Below are 25645 nucleotides of genomic sequence, written 5' to 3'. Positions count from 1 at the left end.
GTGTACAATTCGGTGCGCATTAGACGTACAGAGTCAATATCCGATTCCCGTACGTTTATCACCCCCAAAGGAACCCAGGACCCGTTAGCCCTTACTCCCTGTTGCGCCCTCTCTCCAGTTCCCCGTAACCAGGGATCCGCTTTCTGTCTCTAGGGATTTGCCCGTTCTGGACTTTCCACATGAATACATGGCCTTTTGTGTCTGGTTCCTTTGACTTAGCGTGATGTTTTCAAACTCGCCCATTTTCCAGGTGAGGCAACTGAGGCTTGGGAAACTCAAGGCCGCCTGTCGCGTGAGGTGCAGAGTTGGGTTGCGACTGATTTTGGGTTAAATTCCATTGTCCATTTTCTGTCCGCTCCTAGTAGTGGCCAAGGGGGGTGGGAACTAGTTGACCCAGGGGGTAGGGATGGGGCCCCTGCCCCCCAGTGCCCTGGCTGTTGGCGGAGACTCTGACCCAGTGACAGGCCCCTTCTCCAAGTGCTCTCTGACCAGCCCCACCACGGCCTGCCACACCCTACAGTGGCCACAGTGGCCACAGCGTCCTCCTGGACAAGGGCCTCAGAACAGGCACATGTGCTGGCAGAATTGACTTCCTGGAGCATGTATCACCCCAGAGCTGGCAGCGGGTTTGGATGGTCAGAGACTTATCATCTACACCCTGTGTGCTTGGCACTGTGCTGCTGCCCAGGAAGGCTGGGCTGTGATAGGACCCTTCACGGAGAGTCCTTCACGGAGGGTCCTGGGTAGGAACGAAGCATGGCGGTTAAGGGTCGTGCCAAAAAGAGAGGCAGTGTATGAAGTGGCTTTGGAGTTGGACTACTGATTGTGAATACTTTCTGCCATTTGCTTAAGATTTGGAAAGTTCATGAACCTCCTCTAAGAATCAATTTCCCCACCAGCAAAACAGACCAGCCTTATTGTGTATGAGGCAATGTGGGCTTACGGTGTGAGAACTAAAGGTGATCGTGTACTTACAGCAGCTGGTGGGGGCACCCAAGCAATGGTAGTTTTATTTCCAGAAAAGCTAGGTTGAGAGTATGAGGAGGTGAACACTGAGCTTCCTGGCAGCTAAGGGGAAAAGGGAAATAGGACCACAGGGCTTATGCCAAAGCCGGAAGGCACGTCAGGGAGGTGGTGGCCTGGCACTAATGCTAAGCAGAGATGAGGGTGGGGCTCTTGCAGGGATGACAGGTGTCACCCCTGGGTACGATCGTTTCCATCTCTCTGACAGGTGGAGGGGATTCTCATAGGACTGAGCCTCAGATCGGCCATGATCACGCAAGGACATGATGCACAGAAATGCAGGCTGGGATGCCGCCCTCTGATGTCTGAGCTCGTGAGGCAGGTATGATCATCTCCTGGACTGACCTCCTCCAGCCGCGAGCGCCTCCCCCTGGTTTGGGATACCAGCTGGAGGACAGAGGGGCTCAAGCGGCGTGCTTGAGATCAGGGTGGCGGCACCGGGCTCTGAGCACGGGCTCTGGGTCTGGAACATCGGAGCTGACTCCGCCTGCCATTTACCGGCTCTGTCTCCTTGGCAGGCTCCGTCCCCGCTCTAAACAGCCCTTGTCCTCAGGTTGCTGACCCAGGAAAACCTCCGTGAGTGCTATTCTTAGCCTCGGTGTCCTTCCTGGGACCTGGGTCAGCACCTCCTCCTTTCCTTCCTCCTCCAGCCCTTGGTTCCCATCCTGTTTGTTCCCCTCTAAAACGAAACTGAGGGCAGCCCCTCCCTCCCAGCATAGCCATAGGGATGAGCTCAGATAGACCCCCAGAGCCTGGCCTGTCTCAGGATCCCGGTCAGTTGTGACACGTGTGCTTGAGTGCAGAGAACCTCCTGTCTCAAGTGACAGCTGTGAATGGGGCCCAGTAACGTTCTGCAGTCGAGGGGACTCGTTCTCCTGCTCTGAGCAGCATGGGACAGGGGGTTCGAGTGTCCTGGGGAGGTGCCCTTCCAGTGGCTCTAGGTGCCCCCAGGTGCTGCCCAGTACCTGAGGGTTGCCTGTGTTGCACACAGGATGGCGGCCACATGCCTCCCGTGGAAGGCTTGGGTTTTGAATGGGACACGGCAAGGGACACAGATGCTGAACATCTGTTTGAGCAGGTGAGTTGTGATTTTTTTAAAAATGAGATTCACGTAACATAAAGTTAACCATTTTGAAGTGCACGCTGCAGGGGCGCTGGGTGCCTCCGCACTGGCACACAAGCACCGCCTTCCTCAGCAGTAAGCCCCCCAGCAACCCCTACTCTAGTTTCCATTTCTATAGATTTAACTCTTCCAGACGTGTCGTGTGCATGGGATCGTGCAAATGTGGCCTTCCGTGGCCGGCTGCTTTCACTCAGCGTAGGGTGTGTAAGCGTTGCCCGTGTTGTGGCCGCGGGGTCAGGTGCCTTTTTATGGCTGAATCACGGTCCACTGCATGGATAGACCTGGGTTTGTCCATTCGTCCACGATGGGCATTTGTGATGTTTCTACCTTCTGGCTCGTGTGAATAAGCTGCGGGCACAAGTGCTTGCTGGCTTAAACGCCTCAATTCTTTTGGGCCTGCTATAGACCCGGGGCGGGGAATTTCTCGGTCACGTGGGGGAACCGGACTGGGATCTGACCGTATTAACCCGGAGCCGTTCCTCTGCACCTGTCTCTGCTGTGTGCGAGGTGGTTAGAGCACAGCACTGGGGGCAGACAGCTGCCCTGAGGGCTGCTCTGGGTTTGGATGAAGCAGTGCCACGTGGCTGTGTGGCCTCTGCTGAGCTGCTTGCCTTTGGGTATCGGTTTCCCTACCTGCAGATCCCAGGGTGACGCAGGAAGCAGCGACGGCGGCTGCCAAGTGCCTCGCACTGGAGTGTAAAGTTAAGTGGAGGCCCTTATCCCTTTTAGAGTTGATGTTTGTTCTCTTCAGAGCCTATTCCACCCACTCAGAATCTGAGGAGGCGCTAAGTGCCCGTGGGTGCAGTCAGCCCCGAGCCTACAAGAGGCGAGAGCTGGGGCAGAGGGTCACGGACCCAGAGGGCAGGCTTCCTCAGTTGCGCCTCCAAGAGCCTCCACCCCGAGATTATTTTTTGTAAAACAGCCTGGAACGGTAGCAGCTCAGGGTGGGGTGAGGTGACGCTGTCAGCAGGACCTCCTGCAGTGGCCTTCTCGTGAAAAGGAGGGGTCTTCTCCCCACTTCACAGATGAGAAAACAGAGGCTGAGTGCAAGGATGCTGACATGTCAGCTGGGATGTAGGTAGGTTCAGCTGGGATGTGAATCTGCATTTTACGCTTCCAACAAGCCCCCATGATTTCACTGGGCACCGCGGCCCAGGTCCAGGCCCTTTCTCTGTCTCCCCCTTCCCCGGCTCCCCAGCAGCCCCGGCAGCTGCCTCCCTACCTGCCCTCCTTTCCGCCCTGCTTTGGGAAAGGGAGGCACGTCTCTCTTCTTGTCCCTTGGGACTTTTGTGTATTGTCTCTCCTGCACTGCGGCCAGGGAAATAGGAAGTTACAGAGGTAACTTCCAGCATCGGACTTGAATCACCTTGAAGTCTCGGGTTTTCTGGCTTGTTGGAACAGGGTGTGCAGTCAAGGATCGACTGTGTCCAGGGAGGTCTGGCTTTTGCCCTCGGCTCTTAGGAGGTGATGAACCTCTAGGACCTTGGAAAGTCCTGATCACCTTTAAGTCTCGGGTCTTCTGGCTTGTTGGAACAGGGTGTGCAGTCAAACTGTGTCCAGGGAGGTCTGGCTTTTGCGCTCGGCTCTTAGGAGGTGATGAACCTCTAGGACCTTGGAAAGTCCTGACACGTGTATCTTTGTTTACCTGGGGCCACTTGGGGTCAGCCTGACCTCCACAGGGGCTGGAGGCTAAGGTCGGCAGTGCAAACTCTGAAGGTGCTTCCCTGGTTGGCAGTTCCCTGTGCGTAATGAATGTCACAGGGCAGCCCTGGGAGAACCAGGTGCTGTCTGCACGTGTCACTGGGAAGGGACACCCTAAGCTTGGTCCCTCCGGGACCCTCTGCCGTGCCGAGTTCAGTCTGTACGTATGCTTTTGCTGCCATAATCCGTTAACCACGAGTAGAATGGCTTGGCTGCGTTCTGAGAGTCCTTCTAGTGAATTACCGAGCCGAGGGTGGTCGTGGGGACCCCCCCGCACCTCGCAACAGGCGTGACTTGTTTGTCAAGATACATACCTCAGCGGCATCACTTCCCCTTGACAGATAAGACAGCTGAGGCGACTTGGTTCAGGTTTCAGGGCTAATAAGGGGCCCCGAGCATCCTGACAGCTTCACTCGCCCGCTGTCATCAACTAGAAAACGGGAAACAAACACGCAGCCGTCCCCAACGCTAGTTTATTTGGTGCCTGTCCCGGGCGGCTGTTTGCCTAGCAGGGCACTGGCTACATGGGGTCTACTGCCGCCTGCGGGCTCGGCCCGGGCCTGGGGGGCACTACAGGGTCCCAGCTCCTCGCAGGAGTGGCAACCAGGAGGGGAGAGAAGGGTGAGGGGCGAGCCCGGCCGAGGACGTGGGGGCTGGTCCTGTGTGGCCATGCGCTGGGGGCGGGGCCGCTCCCCCCTCACTCACTGCCGCCCTCGGGCTGCAGCAGGCCCAGCAGCTCGATGCTGCTCTGTCAACAAGCGGGGCGGGGGAGTGCCACGGCGGGGGTTCGCCTTCACTTCAACCAGCGGGAAAAGACCTTCTTCTACTGAAAAGACAGCTCGTATACCACAGTTTCTAGAAAAGAGTGCACGTCCTTCATCAGAGGGAGCAGGGCGGCAGGGGCTCAGTCGCGGCCCAGGGTGCACCAGGCAGCTGGAGAGGAGGGAGGGAGACGCGTCAGGGGGAGGAGGCTGCAGGGGCCCCTCTCCCCTCCGGGCCAGAGAGTGAGGCCTGCAGGCTGCCGCTCCTCTGCCGGTGCCAACTCTGTGCCAGGCGGGCGGCAGGGGGCGCCGGGGGCGCCGTGGGGAGGTGGGTGCTTAAAGCCAGGGGCCGGGCCCTACGAAGGGCACAGAGGTGCGTGTCCTGGGGGCAGATCACGTGCCCATGGAGGGAATGGCAGTCTGGCTGGGAACGCAGGGGGGTGTCCCACAGCGCGGCCTGCCCTGCCCTGGCCTTTGGGCGCGGCTGAGGCCCGGCCTCCCTGCCTTGTCTAGGACCCCCTCTGGTGGACTACACTTCCTGGCAGCTAAGGGAACAGAAGAGGCTAGGGTGGTTTGGGCCTCAGCTCAGCCATTTCTACCGGGCCCATGGCGTCCCCGCTTCCTCTGTAGCTGGTCCAGGCCCTCCTCCCCGCTACCTGGCACGGAGATCCGGGAGAGGGCCTCGGGCTGGCTCAGCGTGTCCACCTTGACGTGCCGGAACGCCTTGCACACGGGGCTCTGCAGGTGCCTGCAACGCAGGGGGCCGCCCGTGAGCTCTCGGGGCCACACCCCAGTCAGCCAAGCTCAGGGCTCAGAGCCCTGGTGCGAAGGTGGGGCCGGGGCACCGGGGACACAGCCTGGCTCTTGCCTCCCCCTGAGCAACCTTCACTGAAAGAACTTTCTGGATTTTTATCCTTGGGCAGCAGTTTTGAAACAGGAGCAACCCTGGCCTCCGCTCCCAGATTCAGGGCAGATTCAGGGCCCAGCAGAGCACGTTCAGGGGGTCAAGCTCCAGCCTGAGAAACGCCACCTCCAAGTGGATTGAGGCCCAGCCGTCTGAGTAGTGGAGGCCGCTGGAACCCCGCCTCTTCACCCTCCCAGCCAAGGAGCCTCTGGGACAAGGAAGGGCCTGGAAAGGGGGCCGGGGCAGGTCCCCGCCCCCCGTCCCACCACCTAACCCCCGGCCGAGGGCTGACACCTACATCTTCCACTCCTCCTCTGTCTCCCAGAACTCGTAGACCACGAAGGTGACGCCGTCCGCCAGCCTCACGGCAGCGATGCTGCAAGAGGAGAGAGACCGGACTCAGTGGCTGCACGGGGCTGCCGGCCTGCTTGCTCCCCAATGGGGTGCACACAGGGCCACACGCCCCCCCAGACAGGGCGGCCCGAGCCAGGCTCGGGGCTGCCTGAAGACCCTGGAAACGTGAGGCTGGCAGAAGCTGCAGCAGCCGGGGGTGGTGACAGGCCCGCAAGGCAGCCTGTCACCACCCGAGGCTGCCCTCAGTAAGACGCTCCCTTTCTGATCAGGCCCCCCGAACCCTCCAGGACCAGCCACCTAGTCTGATCAGCTGCGTGCACCTCTCTACCCTCTAGAGCAAGGCCTGGCCCGGTACAGGGGCCAGCGTGGCTGCTGAATGAACGACAGTGAAACGTCTTTGAAAAAGGCTTTCTAGTCATTGAAAAACCTACCTTTAAAACTAAAAGCATCTCCACCTCCCACGTTGTCCTTCATAATCATTTTTTCATTTAATCCTTAAAAGTAGGAGAATCAGACATGGCCCAAGGCCAGAGCTGTCGTCCCTGTGTGAGCACCAGGGTACTCACCCCATTTCAAGTAAGACAGAGACCCAGGCTGGGGGGATGGAGCAAGGTGGGGGGGTGCCTCTAAGAAGGTGGCCGACCCCGGGAGAGGGAGGGCCGGCTGCCTCCGAGGTCACGATACCACCCCATCTGGCCTCTCGGCCACCCCCGTTCCTTCTCCTTTTCCCACACGCTCAGTAGCACAGAACCCCAAGCATCCCTCAGGAGAAGCCTGCCCCCGTGGCGTCTGCTGCATCACTACAGGCAATTCCAGGTTTGGGGCTGCAGAGAGGACGCCCTACTGCATGCCGCCCCCTCCCGGCCCTTCCCAGCCCCAGGCCCCCTTCTTCCACGCCGTCGTGGCGACACCTGCATGCCCACCACTCCCCAGATCTCCCCACTTGTACATCGGCACCTCGAATGGCATCTGAAATTTAACGTGGCCTTACTCCCCGCACCCACGCGCCTGACCTTCCGCGGCTTCTCCCGCTCAGCCTGTGGCCCCGTCCTCCATCAAGTTCCTGAAGCATCTCACACCCCGCCCGGCCTCTTTCCGCAGCCCCCCCACCCCATCCCGGCCATGGTCAAGTCCAGTCAGCCCCACTCCAACACAGACCCCAGCTCTGCCCACATCGTGCCAAGACCAGTGCCCTCTCCGGGTGACTGCATGGCCTCTCCCTGGCCGCCAGCTGCACACCTGTTGCCACCCCTTCTTACACAAAGGAGGCAAGACCGAGTCTCCCTCCTGCCTAAGCATCTCTCCCCCATGGTCCCTGGTCCCCGGAACGAGCAGGGCCTGCCTGCCTCTCTGGCCATCTGACCCACCCACCCCTGGGTCACTGTGTCGAGCCACACCAGCTGCTTGCTTTTTCTCAAACACGGCACCCTCACTGCCACACCAGGTCTGGGCACGAGCCTGTGCCAGGCCTTCTGCGGCGGGGGGAGCTGCTCAGCACTCAGCCTGAGCACACACGCAGCCCCTCCCCAAAGCCCCCTGTGCGCTGGCCTGCACAGCGCCCACCGCCACCACCTGGAATTAACGTGCAGCAAGAGCAGCTGAGTCACGCTGCACCCCCAGGCCTGGCCCCCCTGCTTCACCAGGAAGCAGGTGGAGGCACATGTGCTCTTGAGGTAGGAAAAAAGCAACCGGGGAGGGAGACGCTCGAGGCAGGGAACAGGCACGGAGCCTACCGCTGGGCACCGACGGGTGGGCCACGGACGGGAGACAGCCCGGCAGCTTGCGCCAACGGCCCTCTGGGACCACCCCCAGCAAGGATGCAGGCCTTGGCCGCAGGGACCAGAGGGTGAAGCCCCCGAGTGGCGGCTAACGCTGAGTGGGCGCTGGGGGCCAGGTACTGGCCTGTACCCCCCACGGTCATTATTCCACTGACGCCTCCAACCCCACCAGGGAGCGGGTCCGGGCAGTGGACCCACTTTACAGATGAGTAAGCTGAGGTCCGCGAGATGAAGTCAGTTGGCACGTTTGCGCAGCAAGGAAGAGCCCGCGCTAGGACCACCCCGCTAGGGGGCTTCCCTGGGGTCCGCTGTGTTCTCAGGGGTGAGGCCGGTCCTGCCCTGTGCCTCCACCCCAGACACAGCTCCCAGCCACCACCGCGCCCCGCGGCTTACTCACTGGAAGCAGTTCCTGGCTCCGGCGGTGCCCCTCAGGTACTGACGCAGGGAGTCCAGGAACTCGACCAGCTGCTCAGGGCACACGGCCATCTCCTGCCGGACCAGCTGTAGATGCTCCGGGGCCACAGGACCAGTGAGCCACCCTGCGGGGTCCCTGGCATCCCGCCTCCCCCGGGACCCCGCCCAGCCCAGGAGCCCGCCTCCCCAGGACAGGACAACTTCTTCAGAATAAAACCGACCCACTCCCCCGCTGCACACACACACTTTTCATTCTTACACGTGGAAACTGGCGAAAAGTGAGCTAAACTTAAGAAGCCAAATGCAGGGAGTAGTCCCACAAGTGCTGAAAAAACAGACAGGGTCGCTTAAAGAGGCTCCAGAGAGACTGGGAGCTACCTGCAAGGCTTCGGGTCCAGGACACAACAAAACGAGTGACCAGCAAAATTGTTTCTGATTGAATCAGCATTTTGACGTCACTGTCCTGCTGATTACGTTGCTCCGGGCCCCACCGATCATAGCCCTGGAGCCTCTAAGAATGCTCATGGGAGGGGAGGGTGGCCAAGTGCTGGGGCTGCATCTCCCCTTGTGGTGGTCCCAGAGTAGAGGTGTCAGGGACACTAAGCCGCCTGCATCTTGAGGCCTGGCTCAGGCAGGGATGGGGCCACAGGAGAGGGAGGGGTCCTCACCATGTTGGTGCTTTCTTCATCCGAGAGATGCTGCTGGAAGTCAAACCAAAGGGTCTGCAACAACAAAGCATGAAGAGATGCCTGAGACAGAGGCCACCGCTGCTAGGGAGGCTCCCAGGACCACCACAGTGACCCCTGAGCACCCAGGGCCACCGAAGAGCTCCAGCCCCTCCACCCCACGGTTCCAGCGGCTCTGGAGTCCCCGAGCGGGTGGGAGCTCCCAGGGCCACCGAAGAGCTCCAGCCCCTCCACCCCACGGTTCCAGCGGCTCTGGAGTCCCCGAGCGGGTGGGAGCTCCCAGGGCCAGGCCTCTCTGGGCAGGGCTCAGCCCACCCTCCAGGCAGTGCCGGCTCAAGACAGGAGCCGGGAAGCCAGGCTGCAAGGCCACCCACAGGGAGTGGCACAGATCCCTTCTGGCCGTGGCATCTAGGGGGCGCTGGAGCCACAGAGGCCAAGCACGCCAATTGCAGAGCACACGAAGGAGGCTCCACTGTGCTGAACCCAGGACGCTGGGGTTTTGTCACAACTTCCGCCGACAGCCTTGCTGGCAACAGGTTCCCCGACAACTTACACGTCGCCCCCAGTCACAGCCCCTGGCGCCTCATGAATATAACGGCCTGAATGAGGTGGTCTGTGCTCGCTGGCCTTCCACCGGCCCTGGGGGCTAAACCCTCTCTACGAAATCTTATGTAACTTGCCAGACTCCCCGAGGTCATGGCTGCCCTATTGTGAGCTCTAGGAAAGCAGGAAGCCCGTGCACTCTGCTCCTGACCGCGTGCTTGTGTCTGTAATGGTGCCCAGCACCATGACTGCAGAACAGAGAACCCAGAGGCCACAGAAGCTGGTCCAGGGTCAGAGTCTGAGTCTGAGGCCAAGCCTCTCTCCTGATCCACGGAATCAGGATCCTTCTTCCTTTTTCTTGGGCACCCCAATAAAGGCCACCTCTGTGCCCATCCCTGTCCATCCTCCACGAGGGCAGCCCGTGTCCCTGGCGCAATCCCGCACCCACGCGGCCGATCTGCAGGGCCATGACCCATGCAGTCACCACCTGGACATTCTTAATAATGTTGGAACAAGGGGCCCCATAAATTACACAGCCGGCCCCAGAGAGGGTACTGACTTTCCGGGGACATAGGGTGTGCATGTCGGCGTTTGTAGGCGGCCAAGGTCTGCTTGGCAGAGCAAGTCTCTTTCCGTGCTTTTAAAACCGTGTAGATGGGCTCCTGGAGAGCACTGATTCCCTAGATTTCTCCTGGCCAGCTGGGCCCCGCGGCAGTGAGGATGAGGTAAAGATGAGGGGAGGGTGGAGGAGGGACGGCGGCACCCACGTCTGCGCCCCCCGCCCCGTCTCCCTGCCTCGCCGTCCCAGCGTTCCAGGAGCCCAGGCACAGCTAGGAGCGCTCAGGTTCGCCCTTGGAGGGCGGGGTCCAGAGCAGGTCCCGGATTGGCCCCTGCTCGCAGCTCGGGCCAATCAGAGGCTGGGAAGAGGGCCCCCCGCCCCGTCTCCAGAACGCACAGGTGCTCCTTGGTTTCCAGCCAGCCGGTTGTTAGGGCGACTGGGGCGCTAAAAATAAACTTCAAAGAGCCTCCCCCTGGGGGCGCCCGCAGAGTTGTTATGACAACCGGGCCTCAGGGTCCCCGCCGAGCCTTTCCCACCGCTCCCACCCAGCAGCTGGCTTTAGCGGGGCGGGGTGGCGGGGGCGGGGGGGGGGGGGGAGATCCCACCTCGGCCTCAGACCTGCAGGTGGGATGGCCACCTCCTCCCTCGGACTCCTCTCCAAGTCTCAGCCTCACCTCCTCCTGGGGAGCCCCACCCACTGCCCTCACGAATCCCTCAGAACCCACAAACCCATCAAAGCACTATTTTTCTTTTGCCCTTCTGCAAAAGATATAAAAAAAATTCAGAGAAGTAGGAAAAATGTAAACTTGCCACTGCAACCCCACAGCCTGGAGATCCCTGCTATCTTGGTTTATGTTGATATACAGGTATGGTATGTGTATAGGTTCTGGCATCAGAATGTCTAATAATAACTGCTAAACAACATTGCTAATATTAAATGCTAACTATGCAGCAGGCTCTGTGCTAAGCCATTAAGACACCATTTAATTTAATCCTCACAATGACCCTGTGAGAGGTGCCATTCTGATTATTTTCTCTGTGGTTAGAGGAGGACTCTGAGGTTCAGAGAGGGTAGGTCACTGGCCCAAGGTCACACAGCTGTTAAGTGGTATAGCCAGGATTCAAATACAGGCAGTCCGATACTGGAGCCTGTTGGTAAACCTTAAGGCAAATTATTTTCTTTCTTCCAACGAATGGTAATCGTTATGGGCTGAACTGTGTTCCCCCAAAATTCATATGTTGAAGTCCCAATCCCCAGTACCGCGAAACGTGACTATATTTGGAGACAGGACCTTTGAATAGGTGATTAAGTTAGAATAAGGTCACATGGGTGGGCTCTAATCCAATATGACTGGTGTCCTTATAAGAAGAGATCAGGACACAGACACACACAGACACAGGGAGAAGACGGCCGTCTACACGCCAACGAGAGAGGCTTCAGAAGAAACCAGCCCCGCCAACATCCTGATTTCAGATTTCTAGCCTTGATCTGTGAGAGAATAAATGCCAGGGTTTAAGCCCCAGTTCTGGCAGCCCTGCAAAGCGAACACAATCGTATCCTGACTGCCTACCGAGCCGTGAAATGTTCTCCGAAAACACGATCCCATAAAGGCTGTGCCACTTTCCATCACTTGTGGATGTGTCACGTCCCATTTTAAGAAACTTCACGCTGCCGGTCATTCTAATCTCTCCTGGGACGTCACCATCCCTCACCCACCACCTTGCTGGGTCTAGGCTACCACCTGCCCAGACCACGCCGCCGCCTTAACGCCTCCTTGAAGCTCTGTCCCCTTGCTGCCCGTGGTCCTGCCGACTACTTTCTGTTCCTCGAGACGCCCCTCCTGGCTGCCCGCCCGCCCTCCACAGCCGCTCCTCTCCTCGGCTCCTACACAATGGACCCGTTCCCGGCGTCCACCCTTACTCCGCGCTCCACCCGGGGAATGTCCTTTCCAAGGCTTCCTGACTCCTGTCTCGAGCTCTGGCCTCACTCTGCACTCCCTGGGGGCTGGGAGGGCGGAGGGTGGATGCAGGGACAGAGGCGAGGGCTCAGTGGGCTCACCTTGCTCTCCAGCCGTCCTATCAGCCCCGCCAACCTGCTGATCTGGGCTTCCAGGCCCTCCTCCCTGGAGTCCGAGGTGACTGGGAAGGAAGAACAGAGATGCTGATTGGGGGGGGCAGGGCCAGGCCTAAGGTGGAGGGGCGCTCCCGGCCCTGCCCCGGCGCTGCGACCTGTCCCCAGCCCTCCCAGGCTCGGTCCCCATGGGAGGCCCAAGCCCCATGTGGACCAATCTCAGAATTCCCCCCAGGACCCCCCAGCCAGTGCCCCCCACTCTGGGCCACTGCTCGCTCACCAAGCGGGAAGCTCTTCCCTTGCTCCACGGCCGTGAGCTTGTGGTTGTGGGCGTAGACGGGAGTGGAGCTCCCAGACCAGGTCTCCACCACGCTGTGGTTCTGTCTGCAGAGGAGTGGGGCAACACACACTATGAGGGGGGCTGCAGGGCTCTGGCCGCCTGTGGCAGCTTCGACAAACATTAAGCACCAACTGGGGGCTGAAACGTGCAGAGAACTCACTCCGTGGAGCCCTGGCCCTGTGAAGTGAACATCGTGGCCTCTGTTTTACAAAGGGGGACAACAGGCCCACTGGCCAAGGCCACGCTGCAAGCGGGGCCGGGTTGGGATGAACTCAGATCCTTTCCAGGAACCCAGACCCTGTTCCCGGGAGGTTTAGTTCCAGGGCCGGGCGAGGCTGAGCCAGGCCCCCAGCCTCCCCACAGCCCACGGCTGCCCCTCTCCCCGGCCCTGCCGGCCTCGCTGGGAGCCGATTCAGCGTTCACTGCCCTCTGGGGTGGGGGCCTGCGTTGGCTAACAAGCCCCCTGTCCAAAAAAGGAAGCCCTAAGACACAGTCGAGAGCGGGCATCTGACAAAGACCCGTGATCCTGACCTCAGCCTGGCCCCATCCCGTCATGACACCACCCGCCACGCACACTACTGATGTGCACACACACGCACAGCACCCGGCATCCCTGACGTGCACACACAGCCCACCCAACACTGCCTGGCACGTAGTAGCGACTCAACAAATGCCCAAACCCCATGTGCAAAAATGCTGGAAAACTCACCACAGACGTAAAAATACAGCCAGACGCACATATCCCCCCAACACACACACACACACACACTCCTGTGTGCACGGCCGACACGCCTGGTCCCCAGGGCTGCCTTGGTAAGGTTCTGCAATTTGCCTCCTGTGAGCCTGAAAGCCCAGCAGCCTCTCCCTGTGCAGAGGGGCCAACCCCCCCCTACCCCTCCGCCAAGGGAGGAGAAAGGCTGGCAGGTTCCTTGAGGTGTCAATCGGGGCGCCTCAACAAACTCAGACCACGAGTGGGAACCGTGGGAGTCCCCCAAGGGCGGCAGGGTCTGAACCAGTGGCTCGTGCCTGGGTCACGGCGTCCCTAGGCCTGGGAAAGAGAATGTTCAGGGGACCTGCAGCTGAGAGCCGAAACAGCTGAGATCTGGGCAGTTTGAGGCGGCAGTGCCTGTGAAGCAGATGTGTCTCCCCATCGCGATGTGCCACTCCTGCCAACAACATCCCCAAGTAAGCTTCCAAAAAGGGGGCAGGCAGGTGTAACGGCTGACACGTGACGGAACTGGCAAAGCGCAGGAAATGGGCTCTGAAAATCACGCAGCGGTCCTATCTGTTCTGCAGCAGGAGAGAAACCGCAGGTTTTTAAATCAAGATAGTGATGAAAAAAAAAAATGAAGAAAATCTATGTGACAGCTTCCAGAGCTGAGGCTGTTAACCTTGGGAACCCTCAGAATCACAAGACTGATCAGCTATGCAGAGTCCTGGGCCCAGCTCCCAGGGACCCTAATCCAGCGGGCACGGCCGGAGCCCAGGAATCTGCACTGTGCATATCCTAGGTGACCGGGCTGCAGGTGCTCAGAGCAAAGGCATTTTGCGAACAGCATCACTGAGCAGCCTTTGCAGTCATATGTGACTGGGACAAGCCCCCCACCAACCAAAAAAACACAACCCCCCAGGCCCAGCAACCAACACCCTGCTGTGCCGGGTCTCTGCCTGGGAAACCGCGGCAGAGACTCAAGGCTCAGTAACGCATGGGCACTTGGCAGCTGCCCCCGCCTGTTTCTATTTCTTTATTCCCCCTTTGCCCCGGGCACATCAGCTCTTCAGGGAAGAACCGGCACAGAGGAGTTGGCCGGAACTTAGGACAGCAAATGGGAGGGCTCGTGGCCCCCAGGGGCTGGCCCTGCCAGGCCGGAACGAGACTGCTAACTCTCCGGACCCCCATCTCACCGCCCCAACAGTGTCCCCCTGCAAAGAGGGGGGACACCAGGTACTTTTCCACGGCTTCAAGGACCCACAAACAAGGCTTTAAATAACACTAACTAACATTGGGAGAAAACCACTCCATTTCACTGCTCTTTCAATCTTTCTGAAGTCATGCTTTGATGCTCCTCTGTTTTCAATGCCCATCTATGATCTCACAGCCTCTCTTTTTGAACAAAGAGGGAGCAGGCCTCAGGGTCCAAGCTGACTGCGGGCACCAACAGCGCTGATTTTTACAATTTCTTCACTCACAGCATGTGATACTTGTTTTCGAATGATGGTAATAGCCACCAGAGTTTCCTAAATTTATTCCCAGGTTTTAAAAAATGAGTCAAACAACAGAATAGTTTTAGCTAAACAATAACGTGAGCAATATGGAAATGGGGCCAAACGGACCAGAGTCTAGGAACTAGTCATAACTCTGTGAGGAGGCAGGTATATATCGTCCCCACTTAAAGAGCTGGGGAAGTGGAGGCACAGAGGGGAACAGCAGCTTGCCCAAGGTCACCCAGCCCCCAAGCACACGAACGTCCCCACCAGGCAGCAGGTCAGCACACACACGGCCCACTCCCACAGGCCCCCACAAGGTCCCACCAACGCACCGGATCTGGCTGGTCTGCTCTTCGATGGCCTCCACCGCACTCTCCACCGAGCTCAGCAGGGACTGGATCTGACTGGCCGTCTCCTTCAGGAGGAAGCGTGTCACAAACTGGTCCACGTTGCTCCCACCCTCATACACCTGTGGCGGGAAGGGAAGGGGCACAGAGGGGAAAGGAGTTGGGGAGGGATCGTGGGTGGAGATCTGGTGCAGGGGTGGGGGGACACCTAGGGTCAGTGTCTCTGCACTGGGATGGGGGTATCACAGGGCTCCAGCATGAAGGCAGGGGTACAGACTCAAGAGACCACGGTGTGAGCCCCAGCTTCACCCATTACTAGTACTGTGACCTCCACACCACAACAGAAATCACTGTAGTAGCTATCTCATAACACTGTAGTAAGGACGGAATGAAAAAATTACATAAAATGCTCAGCACTGTGCTTGTCACATAGCAAATACTCAGTATACAGTAGCTGCTATGATGGTGATGATGATGGTGATGGTGATGATGATGAGAAAGATGGTGGTGGGTCACTTCTGTTCAACATAGTATTGGAAGTCCTAGCCCCAGCAATCAGACAAGAAAAATAAAAGGTATCCAAATTGGAAGGGAAGAGGTAGAGTTGTCACTATATGCAGATGACATGATACGATAAATAGAAAGCCCTAAGGACTCCACAGAAAAACTACTAGATCTAATAAAGGAATTCAGTGAAGTAGCAGGACACAAGATTAACATTTGGAAATCGGTTGCATTTCTTTACACTAACAATGAAACATCAGAAAGGGAATGCAAAAAAACAATACCTTTTAAAATCGCACCAAAAAAACACACAAAACCTAGGAATAAACCTGACCAAGGAGCTGAAAGACTTATATGCTGAGAACTATAAAACATTAATACAGGAAATAAAAGAGGATTCAAGGAAATGGAAAGATATCCCATGTTCTTGGATTGGAAGAATATTGTTAAAATTCACAAAACTACCCAAAGCAATCTACAGATTTAATGTGATCCCTATCAAATGACATTTTTCACAGAACTAGGATAATCCAAAAAGTTATATGGAACCATAAAAGACCCAGAATTCCCAAAGCAATCCTGAGGGGGGAAAAAACAAGAAAGCAGGAGGCATAACTCTCCCAGACTTCAGACAATACTACAAAGCTACAGTAATCAAAACAATGTGGTACTGGTACAAAAAGAGACACACAGATCAATGGAACAGAATAGATAGACCAGAAACAAACCCACACACCTATGGTCAATTAATCTTTGACAAAGGAGGCAGGAATATAAAATGGGAAAAAGACAGGCTCTTCAGCAAATGGTGCTAGGAAAACTGGACAGCCACAGGTAAATCAATGAAATTAGAACACACCTTCACACCATGCACAAAAATAAGCTCAAAATGGCTTAAAGACTTAAACATAAGACATGACACCATAAAACTCCTAGAAGAGAACATAGGCAAAACATTCTCTGACATAAAATGTATCAATGTTTTCTTAGGTCAGTCTCCCAAAGCAATAGAAATAAAAACAAGAATAAACAAATGGGACCTAATCAAACTTACAAGCGTTTGCACAACAAAGGAAACCATAAAAAAAGAAACACGAAAAGACAACCTACAGCATGGGAGAAAATATCTACAAATGATGCGACCGACAAGGGCATAATCTCCAAAATATACAAACAGCACACACAACTCAATAACAAAACAAACAAACAACCCAATCCAAAAATGGGCAGAGGATCTAAGCAGACATTTCTCCAAAGAAGATATACAATAGCCAAAAGGCACATGAAAAAATGCTCAACACTGCTAACTATTAGAGAAATGCAAATCAAAACTACAATGAGGTACTACCTCACACCCATCAGAATGGCCATCATTAAAAAGTCTACAAATGACAAATGCTGGAGAGGGTGTGGATAAAAGGGAACCCTCCTACACTGTTGGTGGGAATGTAAGTTGGTGCAGCCACTATGGAAAACAGTATAGAGGTTCCTCAAAAAACTAAAAACAAAGTTACCATATGATCCAGCAATCCTACTCCTGGGCATGTGTCCAGACAAAACTATAATTCAAAAAGATACATGCACCCCTATGTTCACAGCAGCACTATTCACAATAACGAAGACATGGAAACCACCTAAATGTCCACAGACAGATGAATGGGTAAAGAAGATGTGGTGTGTATATATATATATATATATATATATATACACATATATATATATATACACACATATATATATACAATGGAATACTACTCAGCCATAAAAAAACACAAAATAATGCCATTTGCAGCAACATGGATGCAACTAGAGATTACCATACTAAATGAAGTAAGTCAAAAAGAGAAAGACAAATACCATATGGTATCACTCATATGTGGCATTTAAAGTACGGCACAAATGAATGTACCTACAAAACAGAAACAGACTCATGGACATAGAGAACAGACTGGTGGCTGCCAAGGGGGAGGGGGAGTGGGAGTTTGGAATTAGCAGATGCAAACTATTATATATAGAATGGATAAACAACAAGGTCCTACTGTATAGAACAGGGAACTATATCCAACCTCCTGGGAAAAACCATAATGGAAAATATTTTAAAAATGCATGTATATAACTGAGTCGCTTTGCTGTACAGCAGAAATTAATACAACATTGTTAATCAACTATTCTTCAATAAAAAATAATAATAAAATAACTAAATTATAAATAAAAAATGTAAAAAAAGATGGTGGTAGTGATGATGGTTATGAAGATGATGATGGTGATGGTGGTGAAGATGGTGGTGGTAATGGTGGTGGTGATGATGATGGTGAAGATGGCGGTAATGGTGGTGGTGATGGTTATGAAGAGGATGCTGCTGCTGATGGTGATGGTGGTGAAGATGGTGGTGGTAATGGTGGTGGTGGTGATGATGGTGAAGATGGCGGTAATGGTGGTGGTGATGGTTATGAAGAGGATGCTGCTGCTGATGGTGATGGTGGTGAAGATGGTGGTGGTAATGGTGGTGGTGGTGATGATGGTGAAGATGGCGGTAATGGTGGTGGTGATGGTTATGAAGAGGATGCTGCTGCTGATGGTGATGTTGGTGAAGATGGTGGTGATGGTTATGAAGATGGTGATGGTGGTGGTGTTCTTGATGTTGTTGTGGACAGGGATAAAGTATTAGGGAAGAAGAATTCACAGCCTCCTTCCCTCCTCCCTCCTCTGAGGTGGATTCTTTGGGCCAGGCATGGTGTCACACGCCTGCAGTCCCAGCTTCCTGGGAGGCTGAGGCAGGAGGATCACTTGAGCCCAGGAGTTCCAGGCTGCAGTGCACTAGGCCCTAAGTTTGGCATCAACGTGGTGACCTCCCAAGAGCAGGGGATCACCAGGTTGCCTATGGAGGCATGAACCAGCCCAGGTCAGAAAAGAAGCAGGTCAAAACTGTGCTAAGTAAGCCCACACACCTGCGGTCAGTTGATCTTTGACAAAGGAGGCAAGAATATACAATGGGGAAAAAGTCTCTTCAGCAAGTGGTACTGGGAAAGCTGGACAGCCGCAGGCAAATCAGTGACGTTAGAACACACCCTAACACCATAAACAAGAATAAACTTAAAATGGCTTAAAGACCTAAACACAAGACATGACACCATAAAACTCCTGGAAGAGAACAGAGGCAAGACATTCTCTGACATAAAACATGCCACTGTGTTCTTAGGTCAGTCTCTCAAGGCAATAGAAGTAAAAGGAAAAGTAAACAAATGGGACCTAATCAAACTTATAAGCTTTCGCACGGCAAAGGAAACCATAAAAAAGAAAGAAAGAAATAAAAGAAAAGACACTACAGACTGGGAGAAAACATTTGCAAATGATGTGACCAACAAGGGCTTAATTTCCAAAATATACAAACAGCCCATACAACTCAGTAACAAAAAACCAAACAACCCAATCGAAAAATGGGCAGAAGACCCAAATAGACATTTCTCCCGAGAAGACATAGAGATGGCCAACAGGCACATGGAAAGATGCTCAACATCACTGGTTATTAGAGAAATGCAAATCAAAACTACAGTGAGGTACTACCTCACACCGGTCAGAATGGCCATCGTTAAACAGTCTACAAACAACAAATGCTGGAGAGGGTGCGGAGAAAAGGGAACCCTCCTCCTCTGTTGGTGGGAATGTAAGTTGCTTCAGCCACTGTGGAGAACAGTATGGAGGTTCCTCAGAAAACTAAAAATAGAACTACCATATGATCCAGCAATGCTACTCCTGGGCATATATCTGGACAAAACTATAATTCAAAAAGACACATGCACCCCTATGTTCACAGAAGCCCTGTTTACAATAGCTAAGACATGGCAACAACCTAAACGTCCATCGACACATGAATGGATAAAGAAAATGCGGTATATGTATATATACAATGGAACATTACTCCACCAAAAAGATGAAATAATGCCATTTGCAGAGATCATCTAGAGAGTATCATACTAAGTGAAGTAAGTCAGAAAGACAAATACCACCATATATCACTTATATGTGGAATCTAAAATATGACATACATGATCTTATTCATGAAACAGAAACAAACAGACATAGAAAACAGACTTGTGATTGCCAAGGGGGAGGGGGTTGGGGAAGGGATGCAGTGGGAGTTTTGGGTTAGCAGATGCAAACTATTATACATAGAATGGATAAACAACAAGGTCCCGCTATATAGCACAGGGAACTATATCCAATCTCCTGGGATAAACCATAATGGAAAAGAATATGAAAAAGAATATATATATAACTGTATATACATATACCTGAATCACTTTGCTGTACACCAGAAACAACTAACACAACACTGTAAATCAACTGTACTTCAATAAAAAAACAAAACAAAACCCCCAAAACCTGCCTGTGCTGATCAGCAGTGGCATAGTGCCTGGGAATAACCACAGCGCCCCAGCCTGGGCAACACAGCGAGATCCCATCTCTCTCGTTAAGGGAATTCTGGATCTCCTAAGTGTTCTGCATGTCCCCTAAATAAACAATAAACTTTTGCCTTTAAAAATAAAAAGGTGGGGTCTTCCCTGGTGGCGCAGTGGTTGAGAGTCCGCCTGCCGATGCAGGGGACACGGGTTCGTGCCCCGGTCCAGGAAGATCCCACATGCCGCGGAGCGGTTGGGCCCGTGAGCCATGGCCGCTGAGCCTGCGCGTCCGGCGCCTGTGCTCCGCAATGGGAGAGGCCACGGCAGTGAGAGGATCGCATACCGCAAAAAAAAAAAAAAAAAAAGACACTCTGCTGGGAAGCTGGTCCCTCAAGCCCTGTGCTGCTCTCTGGCCTCCTCTACCAAGACCCTACCCTCCTGAGCCACCTGACCCAGCACCTTGGCCAGGCAAGGGCTATCAAGGAAAGAAAATTAAACCATCCATCACTCTGACTGGAAATTAATTAGCAATAATTGCACAAGGGAACCACGGCTACAGACAGAGAGACTGAGGAATGAAGGCCAGGGTGGGGAGCAGGGGAACACGGCTGTGGGTGGAGAGGGGCCGAGAGGAGAGGTGCACGCAGACGGGGAGGTGTGGAGGTGGACCTCCCGCGCCACCCATCAGACCAGGCGCGCTGGCGGCAGGTCCCGACGGGGAAGGAGCCCACGGCAGAAAGCATGCCGGGTTCCCGCAGCCTAACGCACTGCAGTGATCAATTATCCTTCCTAGCAGACAGCTGAACTCACATGCAATCCAGTGATCGATGGGCTCTGGACAAACAAATGACCCCAAAGAACAGGAAGACAGAACGAGGTAAAAAAAAACAAAACCAAAACTGAACAAAAAGAGAAAGGCTGCTAGAAGCCATCAAGCAGAAAAGCGAGCTAAAGTGAGTCTGTTAAAAGCACCCACAGGTAAGTGACTCAGGGTGCAGTCAGGGATCAATAAGTGTAACTGGTTAGTTGAATTAAAAAAAAAAGACAAAATTTTCAAAAGAGTAAAAATGCAGCTTGTACAGTTTCGTCCTCCACTACCACTGATGCCTCAGCGAGAGGCCAGCTCCACAGATTTCAGAGGGAAAGAGGCAGAGCTGGGAATTCCACAATATGTGGACGAGTTATTCACACGCAGGATAACAGGGAAACCTTCGGAAATCTGCAGATCTCTGAAAGTTCATCAAATGAGCACCTTTCCGGCAAAGAATGCCTAGGAATTTCTCCCAGATCTTCTAGGGCTGAATCACAGAAAAATATCCTTGAATAGGGAAGTGGAAAAAAAGTGAGGGTGATCGCCCGAATGAAAATGAAGGTTACAGAGGTTAGGAAAGAAAAACATTGACCACTAATAGTTAAATTTTAATCACATTGGATTCAGGGAATAAAGAGTGTCAAAGTATGGGAAAAGAGCCAATCACCTCAAAAACTGTTTTAATTTCACAAGAGGGCATAGAAAGTGTTCTTTATTAGCCAGGTATAAAAACAGGATTAAGAGTGTTAATAATGTATGTTTTAGAAGTCCCTAGTAAAATGAAAACTAGAATGTTTACCTTTGAAATCATAATCAATGCTATACACAAAGCAGACTACCAAAAGGTAAAATGTCAAGAAAGACGAAGGATCATTAAAAAATGGGAAGCATTTAAGATTATGACAGCAGCCAGGCCAGACAGATCATAACAATAAAGAAAATCTGCCTAAATTGCCCCACGTAAAGACACAGTCCCAGATTTGACCAAACGAGGTCCATCTGGAAGCATATATAAAGCAAAGGAGCACCAAAGGATTTGCAAAGAAAAGCCTGTGCAAAGATTCTGCTACCAAATTTGATCGAATGACTGGGACAAGCTGCGATACCACGATCAAGGTAGAAGTTAATGGGAAAGCATTAACCAAGCTTAAAAGGGTAAGAATAAACGGCAGACGGCATAATGCATTACAAGGACAGGACGTTATTAAATCTTCGTGCATTATTAAATCTTTGTGCAATGGGAGAGGATATCGCTACAAGTACGGCTCTGCGGGGTTAGATGAATAAAACCACTTTATAAAGCAATTCTACTTTATATCAAGAGCCTTAGACTGCCCAGTAATTCTCTACTTTTGATCATCTATTCTTAAGAAATAATGCAAAATGTGGACAAATACTGATGTCCCAAGGTTAGTGTTCATTGATAATAGCAAAAACCTGGAAATAATCTAACATCCTCAAGAACAGGAATAGTATGTAAATTTAAGGAAGAATATTCAAAATGATACTTTTAAACAGTTTTATTAACAAGGGAAAGGTGTTTGTTAAAATGCTAGGTGAAAAAAAGCAGAAAATTTTTGTACACAGAATGATTTTAAGTGTATTAGAGAAACACCCATAGAAAAAAAGGCTCAATGGTAATAAAGTGGTAACAGTGGTTAGAGATAGTGGGAATTAGAAGTGATTTGAAATTTTTCTCTACCTCCTAAATTTTGAATATTGAATACGTACCATTTAGGTAACAAAAGTATTACAACAAGGTCTATAGGCGTCAAACGGCATGGCTAAATAAACAGGAAGGAAGTATTAGCATTTTAAAGATTAAATATCAAAACACAATTTAGTGTGAGAAATTAGTTCACCAGTGTCCCACAGGACAGATAAATTGGAAATAATAAATGTCTATTGTAAAGGGCATTACTGGGAAAATGTGAATGTCTTTAAAATGGGCAAAAAAGATGACTGGTTCCTCGTCTAATACACCCTTCTAGGTTATCTAGGTCTTTCCTTGTTTGGGAGCTACTTTTAACACTCTAGCATGTAGGACTTCCCTGGTGGTGCAGTGGTTAAGAATCCGCCTGCCAATGCAGGGGACATGGGTTCAAGCCCTGGTCCAGGAAGATCCCACACGCTGCGGAGCAACTAAGCCTGTGCGCCACGACTACTGAGCCTGCGCTTTAGAGCCCGTGAGCCACAACAACTGAGCCCACGCACCGCAACTACTGAAGCCCGTGCACCTAGAGCCCGTGCTCTGCAACAAGAGAAGCCACCGCAACGAAGAGTAGCTCGCTGCAACTACAGAAAGGCTGCGTGCAGCAATGAAGACCCCATGCAGCCAAAAAATAAATAAAATTTAAAAACAAAACAACAAAAAACTCTAGCATGTAAAAACTTGACAATAATGCAAATAATTCTCATCCACAGAAATGCATATGAATTTTGTCTCGCAGAATTCAACTGACTATTGTCCTGTGGACAGTGACCGATTTTGCATTTATTCACAGATTCATCTCAGAATTCCTGGTTGCCTATATACATGGCAAATGTTCTTTGAATTTTCCTTGGACACAGTGTAACATCCTACTGGTTCTCAAATTAAGGAGTTAAATAAAATCTTTCACATGTGTATACTTTATATTTGTACAAGAGACAACTTTACCTTTTTACAAAGTTGTCTTTTTTGTGTGTGTGTGTGGTATGCGGGCCTCTCACTGTTGTGGCCTCTCCCGTTCCAGAGCACAGGCTCCGGACGCACAGGCTCAGCGGCCATGGCTCACGGGCCCAGCTGCTCCGCGGCATGTGGGATCTTCCTGGACCGGGGCACGAACCCGTGTCCCCTGCATCGGCAGGCAGACTCTCAACCACTGCGCCACCAGGGAAGCCCCAAAGTTGTCTTTTAAACAACATATATTTCACAACAAAGAAGGGATAGTTATTTTCAGATTTTATACTCTCAAAGTATGATCCACATCTTCTTCCCAAGTATCTATGGGAGAATTGTAAAAACAAAATAATATGGGACTTCCCTGGTGGCGCAGTAGATAAGATTCCACGCTCCCAACGCAGGGGGCTGGGTATGAGCCCTGGTCAGGGAAATACATCCCACATGCATGCTGCTAGAGTTTGCATGCCACAACTAAGGAGCCTGCCTGCCTCAACTAAGACCCTGCACAACCAAATTAAAAAAAATTTTTTTAAGTCAAAATAATATGCAGTGAAGAAATCTCAAAAAAATAGAATACAAACTACTGGTTACTTGGTTTTATCCTAATACCATGAAATGAGAAATAAGTGAGGATATAACAAACTATTAGAGAATATTGAGAGAGGAAATATTAATCCTATATACTAAAATCTATCACTGCAGTGAAAGTATCATTCAAAGGTAGATTTCTAAACTTTCAAACTTTATTATCCAAAAAAATTTAAGCATTCCTTTTCACATATGAAAAAGTATATAGCAACAATAAACCAAAGGAGATAGGTGGTAGGAAATAATAATGATAAAAACTATAAATACAGTAGATTCAGTAGTAGATACAGTATCAATACCGCCAAAATGACCATACTACCCAAGGCAATCTACAGGCTCAACCCAATCCCTATCAAATTACCAATGGCATTTTTCAAGAACTAGGACAAAAAATTTCAAAATTTGTATGAAAACACAAAAGACCCCGAAGAGCCAAAGCAGTCCTGAGAAAGAAAAACAGCTGGAGGAATCAGGCTCCTTGACTTCAGAATATACTACAAACCTACAGTCATCAAAACAGTATGGTACTGGCACAAAAACAGAAATATAGATCAATGGAACATGACAGAAAGCCCAGAAATAAACCCACTCATCTATGGTCACCTAATCTATGACAAAGGAGGCAAGAATATACAAATGGAGAAAAGAGAGTCTCTTCAATAAGTGGTGCTGGGAAAACTGGACAGCTACATGTAAAAGAATGAAATTAGGACATTCTCTAACACCATACACACAAAAAAACTCAAAATGGATCAAAGACCTACATGTAAGGCCAGACACTATAAAACTCCTAGAGGAAAACACAGGCAGTACATACACTCTTCGACATAAATCACAGCAATATCTTTTTTGATCTACCTCCTAGAGTAATGAAAGTAAAACCAAAAATAAACAAACGGGACCTAATTAAACTTAAAAGCTTCTGCACAGCAAAGGAAACTATAAACAAAATGAAAAGACAACCCACAGAATGGGAGAAAATATTTGCAAACAATGTGACTGACAAGAAATTAAATGCTGAAATATATTAACAATTCATATAGCTCAGTATCAAAAACAAACAATCCAATCAAAACACGGGAAGAAGACCTAAACAGACATTTCTCCAAAGAAGACATCCAGATAGCCAAAAAGCACATGAAAAGCTGCTCAACATCACTAATTATTAGAGAAACGCAAATCAAAACTACAATGAGGTACCACCTCATACCAGTCAAAATGGCCGTCATCAAAAAAATCTACAAACAATAAATGCTGGAGAGGGTGTGGAGAAAAGGGAACCCTCCTACACTGTTGGTGGGAATGTAAATTGATACAGCCACTATGGAGAACAGAATGGAGGTTCCTCAAAAAACTAAAAATCGAACTACCATATGACCCAGCAATCCCACTCCTGGGCATATACCTGGAGAAAACCATAATTTGAAAAGAAACATGCATCCCAGTGTTCACTGCAGCACTATTTACCATAGCCAGGACATGGAAGCAACCTAAGTGTCCATCAACAGAGGAATGGATAAAGAAGATGTGCTACATATATACAATGGAATATTACTCAGCCATAAAAAAAGAACAAAATAATGCCATTTGCAGATTGTCATCCTGAGTGAAATTAAGTCAGACAGAGAAAGACAAACATCATATGATATCGCTTATATGTGGAATCTAAAAAAAGGGTACAAATGAACTTCTTTACAAAACAGAAACAGAGTCACAGATGTAGAAAACAAACTTCTGGTTACCAGGGGGTAAGGGGGGAGAGGGATCCATTGGGAGATTGGGATTGACATGTACACACTTCTACATATAAAATAGATAACTAATAAGGACCTACTGTACAGCACAGGGAACTCTACTCAATACTC

The 25645-nt window shown here is 51.6% G+C and overlaps 2 protein-coding genes across 10 annotated transcripts in view; one reads left to right on the top strand and one right to left on the bottom strand.

The window, feature by feature from the left end:
* The window catches only part of SLC38A8 (solute carrier family 38 member 8), a 37655-nt gene extending 31176 nt beyond the window's left edge, over window positions 1–6479 (top strand). Inside the window, exons 11-14 of the mRNA XM_060289430.1 lie at window positions 154–250; window positions 1232–1345; window positions 2015–2101; window positions 5838–6479. The gene's annotated coding sequence lies outside the window, so the exon portion shown is untranslated. The remainder of the gene's footprint in view (window positions 1–153; window positions 251–1231; window positions 1346–2014; window positions 2102–5837) is intronic.
* NECAB2 (N-terminal EF-hand calcium binding protein 2) overlaps window positions 4601–25645 on the bottom strand; it is a 38078-nt gene continuing 17033 nt past the window's right edge. For 7 of the 9 annotated variants that reach the window (XM_060289427.1, XM_030863232.2, XM_060289424.1 and 4 more), the window contains 8 exons: window positions 14798–14934; window positions 12198–12301; window positions 11906–11985; window positions 8727–8780; window positions 8042–8154; window positions 5811–5888; window positions 5265–5356; window positions 4601–4780 (listed from right to left, as the gene is read on the bottom strand). In XM_060289427.1, coding sequence (XP_060145410.1) covers window positions 4752–4780; window positions 5265–5356; window positions 5811–5888; window positions 8042–8154; window positions 8727–8780; window positions 11906–11985; window positions 12198–12301; window positions 14798–14934 — 687 coding nt within the window. In that variant the 3' untranslated portion in view covers window positions 4601–4751. The remainder of the gene's footprint in view (window positions 4781–5264; window positions 5357–5810; window positions 5889–8041; window positions 8155–8726; window positions 8781–11905; window positions 11986–12197; window positions 12302–14797; window positions 14935–25645) is intronic. The other 2 variants (XM_060289422.1, XM_060289423.1) reach the window with 2 other exon arrangements.

Source organism: Globicephala melas, chromosome 19, assembly GCF_963455315.2.
Source record: "Globicephala melas chromosome 19, mGloMel1.2, whole genome shotgun sequence".
Classification (NCBI taxonomy): Eukaryota; Metazoa; Chordata; class Mammalia; order Artiodactyla; family Delphinidae; genus Globicephala; species Globicephala melas.
Note: the sequence above shows the minus strand (reverse complement) of the source record. Positions and strands in the feature narration are given on the sequence as shown.